The following is a 12172-nucleotide window of genomic DNA, read 5'->3' as shown; positions in this document are numbered from 1 at the left end:
CATTGCAGTACTTAATGCAGCTGGTGGCCACACCAGTTATTTTTTATTTTGACCCCCCCTTTGTTCAGGGACACATTACTCCATTTCTGTTAGTCACATGTCTGTGGAACTTGTTCAGTTTATGCCTCAGTTGTTCAATCTTGTTATATTCATACAAATATTTACACATGTTAAGTTTTCTGAAAATAAACAACGTTTCTTTTTTTGCTGAGTTTATAATTCACAAGTGATATGCTAATATTGTCACCCAACAGGTCACTACAGTTTAAGTAAACGGACTCCGGATTGATCCATTGTCGACGTGTAGTTTGACTCACTATAAAGGTCGGACTCATCCAGGATCTCTGATTTGATGATCTCCTCGATGACGTCCTCCAAGGTGACCAATCCCAGCACCTCGTAGAAGGGGTCCCCCTCCCCCTCGTTGTTCACCTTCTGAACGATGGCCAGGTGGGATTTACCTAGAAGAGTAGCACACCAGAGTTAGAGTCAAGACTTAAAACCCACAAGACCAAGACCACAACATAGTGTATACCAATGAGACAGTGACAAGACCAAGATCCATCAGTACTGGAGTCAGTACTGCGGTCAGTCAGTCAGTTCTGTCGGGGGGATTTCTGAAGGTTGAGAGGAGAGACTGTACCTGGTCCCTGGGGGTACTTTAGTGCACTGTATAGTAAGTCATCTCATCTCCCTCTGGCAGTTCCCCCAGTTCTCCCAGTCAGTCAGTCAGTACTGCGGTCAGTCAGTACTGCGGTCAGTCAGTACTGCGGTCAGTCAGTCAGTCAGTACTGCAGTCAGTACTGCAGTCAGTCAGTCAGTCAGTCAGTCAGTCAGTACTGCAGTCAGTCAGTCAGTACTGCAGCCAGTCAGTCAGTCAGTACTGCGGTCTGAAGGTTGAGAGGAGAGACTGTGCCTGGTCCCTGGGGGTACTTTAGTGCACTGTATAGAAGTCATCTCATCTCCCTCTGGCAGTTCCCCCAGTTCTCCTCTCTTTAAGCTCTAAGTCTGGAACAAGAAAGGGGGATGGGAATAAAAAGACAGAAGGGGTAATCCACTCACTCTCTTAACTTCCCTCTTCTCCTCTCCAAGTGTTAGAGTTGGGAACACACTGTGCCGTGTATTTCACCATTTCTGTCACATAATGTATAATATTCAGCCACAGGAAGTGGGAAGTGATTGGCTGTCAAGTCAACCTAACAAACAAACATTACAAAACAAATGCCCATTCCACTGACAACACTGCTAACATCTCAAATTCTGCAGCCAATAAAGAGTAGAGACACCACTGGGTCAGAAGAGTGAGGTCACAGTGATTATATAGCCGTGACGGTTGTTAGGTTCGGTCAGTGCCGTTTGTCTGTTAAGAAGAACATTTTCTAGTTCCTTAACGACATAGCTAGGAGAGTTCTAAAAAGCACCTTATAGTTCAAGACTCTTCTTTGAGTCATAAGACTGCATTGCAATTACTACGGTGCACACTTTAGAGAGGTGTGTTGGGAGACAGCAGTTAGTCCCCTCACTCAAACCCTTGTCATTGCTTCGTCTTATCATGCACCGACAGTTGAAGTCGGAAGTTTACATACACTTAGGTTGGAGTCATTGAAAGTTGTTTTTCAACAACTCCACACATTTCTAGTTAACAAACTATAGTTTTGGCAAGTCGGTTAGGACATCTACTTTGTGCATGACACAAGTCATTTTTCCAACATTTTTTTACAGACAGATTATTTCACTTATAATTCACTGTATCACAATTCCAGTGGGTCAGAAGTTTACATACACTAAGTTGACTGTGCCTTTAAACAGCTTGGAAAATTCCAGAAAATTATGTCATGGCTTTAGAAGCTTCTGATAGGCTAATTGACATAATTTGAGTCAATTGGAGGTGTACCTGTGGATGTATTTCTATGCCTACCTCCAAATTCAGTGCCTGAGTTTTGCTTGCTTGACATCATGGGAAAATCAAAAGAAATCAGCCAAGACCTCAGAAAAACAATTGTAGACCTCCACAAGTCTGGTTCATCCTTGGGAGCAATTTCCAAACGCCTGAAGGTACCACGTTCATCTGTACAAACAATAGTACGCAAGTATAAACACCATGGGACCACGCAGCCGTCATACCGCTCAGGAAGGAGACGCGTTCTGTCTCCTAGAGATTAACGTACTTTGGTGTGAAAAGTACAGATCAATCCCAGAACAACAGCAAAGGACCTTGTGAAGATGCTGGAGGAAACAGGTACAAAAGTATCTATAGCCACAGTAAAACGAGTCCTATATCGACATAACCTGAACGGCCACTCAGCACTGCTCAGAAGCCAATGCTCAAAAACTGCAATAAAAAGCCAGACTACAGTTTGTAACTGCACATGGGGACAAAGATCGTACTTTTTGGAGAAATGTCCTCTGGTCTGATGAAACAAAATATAACTGTTTGGCCATAATGACCACCGTTATGTTTGGAGGAAAAAGGGGGTCGCTTGCAAGCCGAAGAACACCATCCCAACCGTGAAGCACGGGGGTGGCAGCATCATGCTGTGGGGGTGCATTGCTGCAGGAGGGACTGGTGCACTTCACAAAATAGTGGCATCATGAGGCAGGAAAATGATGTGGATATATTGATGCAACATCTCAAGACATCAGTCAGGAAGTTAAAGCTTGGTCGCAAATGGGTCTCCCAAATGGAAAATGACCACAAGCATACTTCCAAAGTTGTGGCAAAATGGCTTAAGGACAACAAAGTCAAGGTAATGGAGTGGCCATCACAAAGCTCTGACCTCAATCCAATAGAAAATCTGTGGGCAGCACTGAAAAAGAGTGTGCGAGCAAGGAGGCCCACAAACCTGACTCAGTTACACCAGCTCTGTCAGGAGGAATGGGCCAAAATTCACCCAACTTATTGTGGGAAACTTGTGGAAGGCTACCCGAAACATTTCACCCAAGTTCAACAATTTAAAGGCAATACTACCAAATACTAATTGAGTGTGTGTAAACATCTGACCCACTGGGAATGTGATGAAAGAAAGAAATGCTGAAAGAAATCTCTACTATGAATTATTCTGACATTTCACATTTTGAAGTAAAGTGGTGATCCTAACTGACCTAAGGACAGGGATTTGTTACTAGGATTAAATGTCAGGAATTGTGAAAAACTGATTTTAAATGTTTAGCTAAGGTTGATGTAAACTTCCGACTTCAACTGTACCCCACGTTTTCCAGGAATATTCTTATGTTACTGAATGTATCCAGAGTTCAAACAAATAAGGTTTTGTTGTTAACAAATGAGGCAAAGTACAGTAAATATCTGTAAGAAACATTTCAATTTAGTCCTGTCCATATAGGCCAATTCCCAAGAGTGTAAAGGGTTAATATACACTGACTATACAAAACATTAAGAACACCTGCTCTTTCCATGACATAGACTGACCAGGTGAATGCTATGATCCCTTATTGATGTCACTTAGTAAATACACTTCAAATCAGTGTAGATGAAGGGGAGGAGACAGGTTAAAGAAGGATTTTAAAGCCTTACGACAATTGAGGCCTGATTTGTGTATGTGTGCCATTCAGTGGGTGAATGGGCAAGACTAGATTTAAGTGCCTTTGAACGAGGTGTGGTAGTAGGTGCTAGGCACACCAGTTTGTGTGAAGAACTGCAACGCTGCTGGGTTTTTCACGCTCAACAGTTTCCCCTGTGTATCAAGAATGGTCCACCACCCAAAGGACATCCAGTCAACTTGATACAACTGTGGGAAGCGTTGGAATCAACATGGGCCAGCGTCCCTGTGGAACGCTTTCGACACCTTGTAAAGTCCATGCCCCGACGAATTGAGGCTGTTCTGAGGGCAAAAGGGCGTGTGGGGGGGGGTGCAACTTAATATTAGGAAGATTTTCTTAATGTTTTGTATTTCAACAACAGCCTAGACCCTGTATAGACCTAAGGCTGAGTGATGATCGCAGCACTAGCCCAATGAATGCTCTCTCCTGCGTGGCCCTTCTACTCTTAAGAGCTAAACGACAACAGAATGGACTTTTTTTGGACATCACCCCTTTTGGTTTGAATGAAACCTTCCATACATATTTGCCCATTGTAAAAGTGCTTAGAAAGTGACTTTTTGAACCAAGGCAAAACATTCCATAGATAGGTGCTCAAAGTTAACCAATTTTCCATACTCCACCATACCATGACACATCCATGTCTTCATCACTAGAAAAGATAAACAGTTGAGATATGGGTTTCTTAAATTTAAAAAAAATGTTTTTATACCTTTGATGTCAATTACCTGAAAACGCATCAACTCAGACTTTTTAAATATTTGCATATGTTGTAGCTTCGACCCTATTTTGCTACATCACCCGAGTTGTGTTGTGCCCGCCATCTGTTGAGACACAGCATGCTCTTGAATACAGGGAGGATGTCATGTTTTGGCTGACAAATGTACTAAAACTTTAGAATTTCAAATGGTACTGCAAAGATGGTTGGAGACCCACACATGTTGAGAATGTTGATTTGAATGGGAATATCTGTTGTTTTAAATTATACTGTCACTACTCCATAGGAAAACTAAAGAAACCATATAAATATAGGTAATAGAATAGTCAAGACCATTTAAGTTGACATTTAACGGCGCGTGGACCGGCAGCCATCTTTGTGACAGTAATTCAATTTCAATTGGTTAACAAGCTAAATTGCAGTGGTCTAAAGGGATCGGTACAATCTATGAATTCTATTTCTATGATGAAAATGACTTCCACCCTGTATTCAATCGCAAGTTGTGTCTCAACATATGGCGGCGGGCACAACACAAACACTTCAGATGGATGTACGGTAGGGTCTAACCTACAACACTTCAGATGGATGTACGGTAGGGTCTAACCTACAACACTTCAGATGGATGTACGGTAGGGTCTAACCTACAACATATGGGAATATGAAGAAATGAGTTTGACAACCATGTTTGTAAGCTTTTAAATGATAGCAAACTCATCCGTTTATGTATGGTGGGGTATGCAAAAAAATATGGTTCACTTCGAGCACTTTTATCTTGTGAGTGTTTTGGCATTCAGGTCCCAAAAGTCCAAGTTCAGGTCCTTTTCTGACTACTTCTCCCCATGAATAAACATGTATGGAAAGTGTTGTTTAAATCAAAAGGGATGCTGTCAAAAAGGGATTGAATTGAAATTGATTTACTCTGAACTAATTATGGGAGGGGTAACTGGAGAACTAGGCTACCTATACAGGCTTTCATTCCAGCCCATCACGAACACACCTGATTCAATTAAATGTGTGATTAGTGCAAGTCTGGGACTAAAATCTGTACCCCGTGTCTATGTAGCTCTCCAGGGTCAGAGTTGCTGACCCCTAGATTGTGGTGTGCATCACATTGGTTCCCTGCCGTGACAACTGCGTCGAGATATTCCACTCGTCGATACCCACGTCAATACAGCCACGGGGTGTGTCCACACCATATGGCAGGCACATCGCTGTGTGTGTGTGTGTACCGTGTAGCCTATTGATTATGTGGAGAGATTAATGCATTTGAAATAGATCAACCATGTATGTAAGCATGATGGTGTATGACACGTGCACAAACACACAAACACACACAGACACAACCATCCTCCAGACGCACACACCTTTCAAACACACACACACAACCATCCTCCAGACGCACACACCTTTCAAACACACACACACAACCATCCTCCAGACACACACACCTTTCAAACACACACACACAACCATCCTCCAGACACACACACCTTTCTTGAACTCTTCCAGCATGGAGTCCAGTCGAGTGTCGTGGAACACAAAGTGGACCGGGTGGTTGTAGAACTTAGTGATGGTCTTCAGGGTGGTGCAGTCGTCTGGGTCCACGAACGCCAGGTCCTTCACGTACAGGATGTCCACGATGTTGGAGCGCTCGTCGTCAAACACGGGGATACGCGTGTAGCCACTCTCCATGATCTCCGACATGGTGTTGAAGTCGAGGACCGCGTCATTCTGGATCATGAAACAGTGTGCCAACGGAGTCATCACACTCTCAACCGTCTTACTCCGGAGTTCCAGAGCTCCTTGGATCATGTTGAGCTCCTCTTTGACCAGGTCGTTGTAGGGTTCCGTCACCCTGAGCATCTCCACCAGCTTCTCGCGGTTATACACAGTGCCGATCTCCTGGCCTAGGAGCACGTCTAGGAGCTTGCTGACGGGGAAGGAGAGCGGGAAGGTGAGCAACATGAAGAACTTGGTCACCTGGATGGTGTTGGCGCCCACCGCCAGCCCGTGGCGAGAGCACAGCGCCTGGGGGACGATCTCGCCGAAAATCACGATACCCACTGTGGAGGCGACCACGGCGCCCAGCCCAGAGCCTATTAAGTCATCCAGGAGGATGGTGAGTGTGGTGTTGACCAGGACATTGCCAAGCAGCAGCGAGCAGAGAAGGTAGTTCCCCTTACTCCGGATGGGCTCAATTTTGCGGGCATATTTTTTTTCCTTCTCTGAACCACAACTCTGGACTATACGGAGCTCCATGGGGTCCAGAGCCATGAGCCCCAGGTTCAGCCCGCTGAACATGCCAGACAGCACCAACAGACAACAGATAAGGATGATCTGGAACCACAGGGGGAGGAGAGTTTTCTCCCCCTCTACCACCCGGAGTCTCCCGTCGCTATCCCCGAGCAGAGCCCACCTGCCATTGGCCAAACTCTTGATGCACAACCCATATTCCTTGTGCGGCTCGCTCTTTCGAAGGGGTTTAATGTTTATGCTGAGTATCCCTGTGGTCCCCCGGCTACTGATGTTCATGTAGGTCGCGATGCTGAAGTCTTTGGTGAAATCAACACAAGTCCTGTTAGGTGTGTCGTCAATAATGTTATTGTCCCCCCCCTCATCGCTCCCATCCCCTCGTTCCGTGAAGCGGATCTGCGCCCAGGTGCCCGAGTTGAGCTGCACACCGTAGAACCGGAGCTGCACTGTGCTCTCCTCCGTTACCTGTATGACCCCGTCGTCAGTGGTCGTAGCCGGTTTGTCGCTCCTCTCCAGCCGCATACCGAGCACCTGGGTCCCGCTGTTGCTGACACTCGACGTGGCCGTTTCCGTGCGTCCCTCGACTGCACTCCAAAGGAAAACGATTAGAGTCAGAACGTAGCCTTGCTGCCCGCTCCATTCTGTCGCCATGTTTGTTTCACTCTGTCGCTGGCGAACTGGGAGCTGACGTCACTTACTGATGTCCCTCCGGCCCCGCCCCTCTAGTACGGTAATAGCCCTAAAGCACCGCCTATCGGAAACGGCAAGTACAGTCCCACACACAAACACACGCCATCCTGAACACGTTACTATGCAGGATTTGTTTTTTTTGGCTACTGTTTGGGTTTGATATTGGGCTACTGTCGGGCAATATTCGGAGCTGCACGTTCACGAGGGACCGCGCTGCAGTTTTCTCATGTCGCATGGTCGTGCGCGTGCATGGGAGACTAAGGCAAGCGTAATGCTATGTAGAACGAACCATAGAAATGTAATAAATCATTCTATTTATATGTAATTAACCTACTGTATCTTGCACACAAACTTTAGTTTGAGCAATTTGAGTGTTTGCTAATTGCATTCTGTAGTTTATCTGTCATTTATTAGACTCACCATTATGATTGTGTTTATAGCCCATAAACTTTATAGCCACATACAATTGTACATTATAAAGCCTATCAATGAACATAATCAATTATTCATCTCTTTCATCTTGATATCAGCCCAAGGTATATTATCCACAATTAACTGGCATCCTCACATTTTGCCATAAAGGCCCAAGGCAATGCAGCAAAGTGGTGGTGGTGCCCATCGGTTTGTATTCAGTCAGAGACAAAGCTGTTATATAAAGTGCCGCACACTGCATCTGTAGTCTCAACCAGCATCTCTCTGGCTCTGTACCCGCTCCTAATGTATGATGCAGAGGAGGCTGATGAGAGGAGCTATAGGAGGACGGGCTCATTGTAATGGCTTGAATTGAATTAATGGAACGGAGTCAAACGTGGTTTCCCTTCTTTTCTTTAAAATGTTTTATTTTAGAAAAGTGTCTCTTTTTAAAGGGAGCTCTGCTTATAGAATTTCAGAGAACAAAAATATTAAATACAGCACGACACAAATTGCACAGACAAACATAAATATACACAAAACAGGATCAACTAAACACATTCTTCATTATAAAATTCCTCTGTCCACTGTTTAATCTCCAATAGGGACACTAAGGCTGTACTGTGTACTGTTTTTTGGAAATTATTCCAAATATATGGAGCAGAACAACTAAAGGCCGGTTTACGCCAAAAGGAGTCTCCAGAGTTAACTACCTGTGAACGGATTTGATAACTTGTCATTTTAAATCTTTATAGTGAAAAATCCCACTTTAAATCTTAGTTTCTTAACAAGCTCATTTGTATAATTTTTTAACAATAAATCATTGTCAATTCAAATACCAATCTATTTGTATGCAGAGACTCGCTGGATTCAAGTCAGTTAAGAATAAATTCTTATTTACAATGACGGCCTAGGAACAGTGGGTTAACTGCCTTGTCCAGGGGCAGAACGACAGATTTTTACCTTGTCAGCTCGGGGATTCGATCCAGCAACCTTTCGGTCACTGGCCCAATGCTCTAACCACGAAAGGGGACATTTGGAGGGGGCATGATTATCTCCAATAGTATTGAATACATTTGCAAAAAAGCTTAAAGCTAAATCAGGTTCAGGGATAGCTGAGATACAATCAAGGTCAATAAAATAAAGATCATGTAAAAAAGCTGGTAAAGTTTTTAAAGTTCCTCTTAGTGATGACACGAGGCTTAGGTTAATGCATTGTCACATCTCTGACACAGACAGTTGGGCAATGGTCACTAAAATCCAGAGGAAAACCCAACTAGCAACATATTTATCTAAGATCAATCAAAGTAGATTTCCATATAGTATCCAGTTATCAGCTGAGACAGGTTTTAGCTCAGAGCAAATACCTTTCAGTGTATTTCACACTGACATCCTCCAATCAATATTGAAATTGCCCATAATTAATGGTTCAGATTTACCATAGAAATTCAGATAAATAGTTAAGAGTGAACGAGGGAGCCGAGGGAGTACGATTACACTCCTCCTACTAGTGTCAGCTGGTTATTATGACCAAGGCCCACATTAAGAATGAGACAATCAAACTGCATAGGGACAGAGGTAGAAAACATTTTAATTGTAAATATGGCAATACCCCCCCTCTGCCAATTCTGTCTGATCTGTAAACATTATAACCAGACAGAGACACATCACAGGCCAGCACATAATTATTCAACCAAGTTTCAGAAATGACCAGAATGTTCACGTTGGACTGAGGAGTCTGAATCTTCATCAAATCCATAATTGGATCTAAACAAATCTAAAACCGCAGCAGCAGTTCTCAGGTCAGGTGGAGTCTCTAACACAAGCATGCTATGATCAGTAGGTAAGCCCTTATTAGAATATACCATAGGATTGATTTGAATTGGTATAGGATTGTCTAGTATAGGATTGTCTAGAACTGAACCACCGGGCCGATGCCTCAAGCAAGGACGTGGGTTAAAACAAGAGTCAGTGAGGTTTACCTGTTGCGGGCCTGCAGTATGATGACAATGCTGATTTATGGATGTGATTCCCTTAGCTGGACTTTGGCAACATTTTCACACTGAAGAATCTTGAGTTCGTGGGTAACCACTGAGCGGGGCTAGGTCTGTCTCTGTGTCAATATCTTAAAGCGGCCTTGAAATGTAAAGAGAGGCTCCAGGCTCCGAGATGGTTTCGATGGAGTCCATCATCTCTGTAGAGCATTTTTTCTTTCCAAAAAGTGTTCGAAATTGTCAATAAAAGTTATGCCAACAGAGTGGCAGTAGTCTTTAAGCCGGATGTGAAGTGCTTAAGAGCCTGCTGAACCTTGGGGCCAGAGATAATCAGCTGCTTTTCAGAGCCTTTCAGGGTGTTGATCAGCTCAATAAAATCCTGTTTCATTAGCTCTGATTTACCCTTTTGATATAATTTGATCCCACATTCACTACGACAGCAGCAGTCCTTGGCTGTTGATGTAGGACGGATGGAAAATATCCTGTGATATTCTTCACCTAGCACAGGGTTTTTGCTCCAACAACCGAGATGTGACTCACCATGGAGCTACCAATGATGAAGGCTGGAGGAAGGTGAGTGGCCTTCATTGTTCTGTTCATTCTATTCCAGCCATTACAATGAGCCTGTCCTCCTAGAGCTCCTCCCACCAGCCTCCTCTGGTGGGATGCAAAGGGAAGGAAGCCCCTTGAGAAACCAGAGGCTCTTGATAAAAAAGGGCTGAATCAACGTATTGCTTGTTAATTGTTATTTCAGTTTAGGCTTACTTAATTAGTTAACATAAATGCCTCAACGTGACTATTTTGTTGAACTTATAAAAGGTCATCAATGTCAATGTGGGAAACACAGTTTTGGTCTCAGTTCAATATGTTTCAACAATACAGTAGCTAAAAGTTGTTTTCAGATTCAAGCAAACCCGAGGGCAGATCTGGATAATGCTGTGACGTCTTTGCCAAGTGGGGGTGCAGATGGATGGTCGATGGTCATTCCTGTCACTGAGACAGCTGCGGTCACTGTCAGTGATGTAACCAATGACTTATATATACACTAAATGACTAACAGGGGCGCTGTTTTGACGCCACCGGCGCCTCCATCTTGGTACGCCCCCACCATTGTAAAAACCATTTAGGGAACTATAGAAAGGCATTTATTAATGTCGACATTTGTTTTTGCCACATTTATTATATTACAGACACTTTAATGCATACTTTTAAATTATATTATGTGAGCTAAACCTAATATATGTATATACACACACACATATATATATAATATATAATATGACTCGGTACCGGTGCCTCCTGTATATAGCCTCGTTATTGTTTTTCTTATTGTGTTACTTTTTAGTACTGTTTATTTTAGCCTACTTGGTAAATATTTTCTTCTTGAACTGTACTGTTGGTTAAGGGCTTGTAAGTAAGCATTTCACGGTAAAGTCTAGACTTGTTGTATTCGGGCGCATGTGGCAAATCAAGTTTGATTTGATTTATGTGTATAATATAAATAAATGTCTAAAGTTGAATTATTATTTTTTGCTCTTACTGTCCCCACTACAACAAACACATTCTTAAATAAATGTCATTTAGTCCTTGAAGTTTTTTATTGAACTACTGTAGAATTCCACTCATTCCTATGGAAGACTGCTCCTTTTGGGGTGTGGCAATGTGTCCGACCGCGCAATAAGGGATTATGCTGTATTCAAAACGACTGGGAACTCGGAACTTGGAAATCTCCAACTTCATTGCGTTCAAAACAACTGGGAACTGGGGAAAAATAGTTTTGAACGGTCATCCAACTCAAAATTCCAACTCGGGAACTCGGGCCGCTTTCCAGAGCTCCGACTTTCCGACCTTAAGATCTCTGAGGTCATGATTTGACCTCGTGTTTTTCTGAGTTCGCAGTTGTTTGAACGTGGCATTATATCTCAAAGCCTCGAGGTCACTGGATGTTACTTTTGGTGCTTTCAAGAAAACTGGGAACTCGGAAAAACACTAGGTCAAATCATGACGTCAGTGATCTTCAGTTCTAAAAGTCGAGTTCTAGAAAGATGCCGGAGTTTCCGACTTGGAATTCTGTGTTGGGTGACTGTTCAAAGCCATTTTTCCAGTCTGAGATATTTTTTCCCTGAGTTGCAAATCGTCTTGAATGCACTGAATTTGGATATTTCTGAGCTCGGAATTCCCAGGTGTTTTGTACATGGCATTTGAGCTGAGGGATCCAACAGAGGGTGGACAACAACAAAACTTGTTTCAGTCTTCGCTCCATATGTATTTTAAACAGTCTTTAATATATCCTAAAATAGGCTGTATCATGTCGAAATGTAGGCTAATAGACTAGCGTAGTGATTGAAATAATCAAATCTCTTATTAAATGCTTTAGGTCATTCAATTTGTGTGCATAAGTTTTAAATATGTCACCGTTTAATATTGAGGGAGGCCTAGATGTGATTTAATTATCTTTAGATCTGTGATTTTTTTTAAATCCTCTTTGCCGTGACCTAGAGTTACGTAATAATAGCGCTTCATCTCGTCATACTGCAGAAATCCAATCCAT

At 43.1% G+C, this 12172-nt stretch overlaps 1 protein-coding gene across 4 annotated transcripts in view; it reads right to left on the bottom strand.

The window, feature by feature from the left end:
• Positions 1-7214, bottom strand: part of LOC112230769 (metal transporter CNNM4) — a 36557-nt gene extending 29343 nt beyond the window's left edge. For all 4 annotated transcript variants that reach the window (XM_042311132.1, XM_042311133.1, XM_024397047.2 and 1 more), the window contains exons 1-2: positions 5764-7214; positions 318-461 (exon numbers count right to left, since the gene is read on the bottom strand). In XM_042311132.1, the coding sequence (XP_042167066.1) occupies positions 318-461; positions 5764-7177 (1558 nt within the window). In that variant the 5' untranslated portion in view covers positions 7178-7214. The remainder of the gene's footprint in view (positions 1-317; positions 462-5763) is intronic.
• Positions 7215-12172: the final 4958 nt, after the last annotated feature.

Source organism: Oncorhynchus tshawytscha, linkage group LG33, assembly GCF_018296145.1.
Source record: "Oncorhynchus tshawytscha isolate Ot180627B linkage group LG33, Otsh_v2.0, whole genome shotgun sequence".
NCBI lineage: Eukaryota > Metazoa > Chordata > Actinopteri > Salmoniformes > Salmonidae > Oncorhynchus > Oncorhynchus tshawytscha.
Note: the sequence above shows the minus strand (reverse complement) of the source record. Positions and strands in the feature narration are given on the sequence as shown.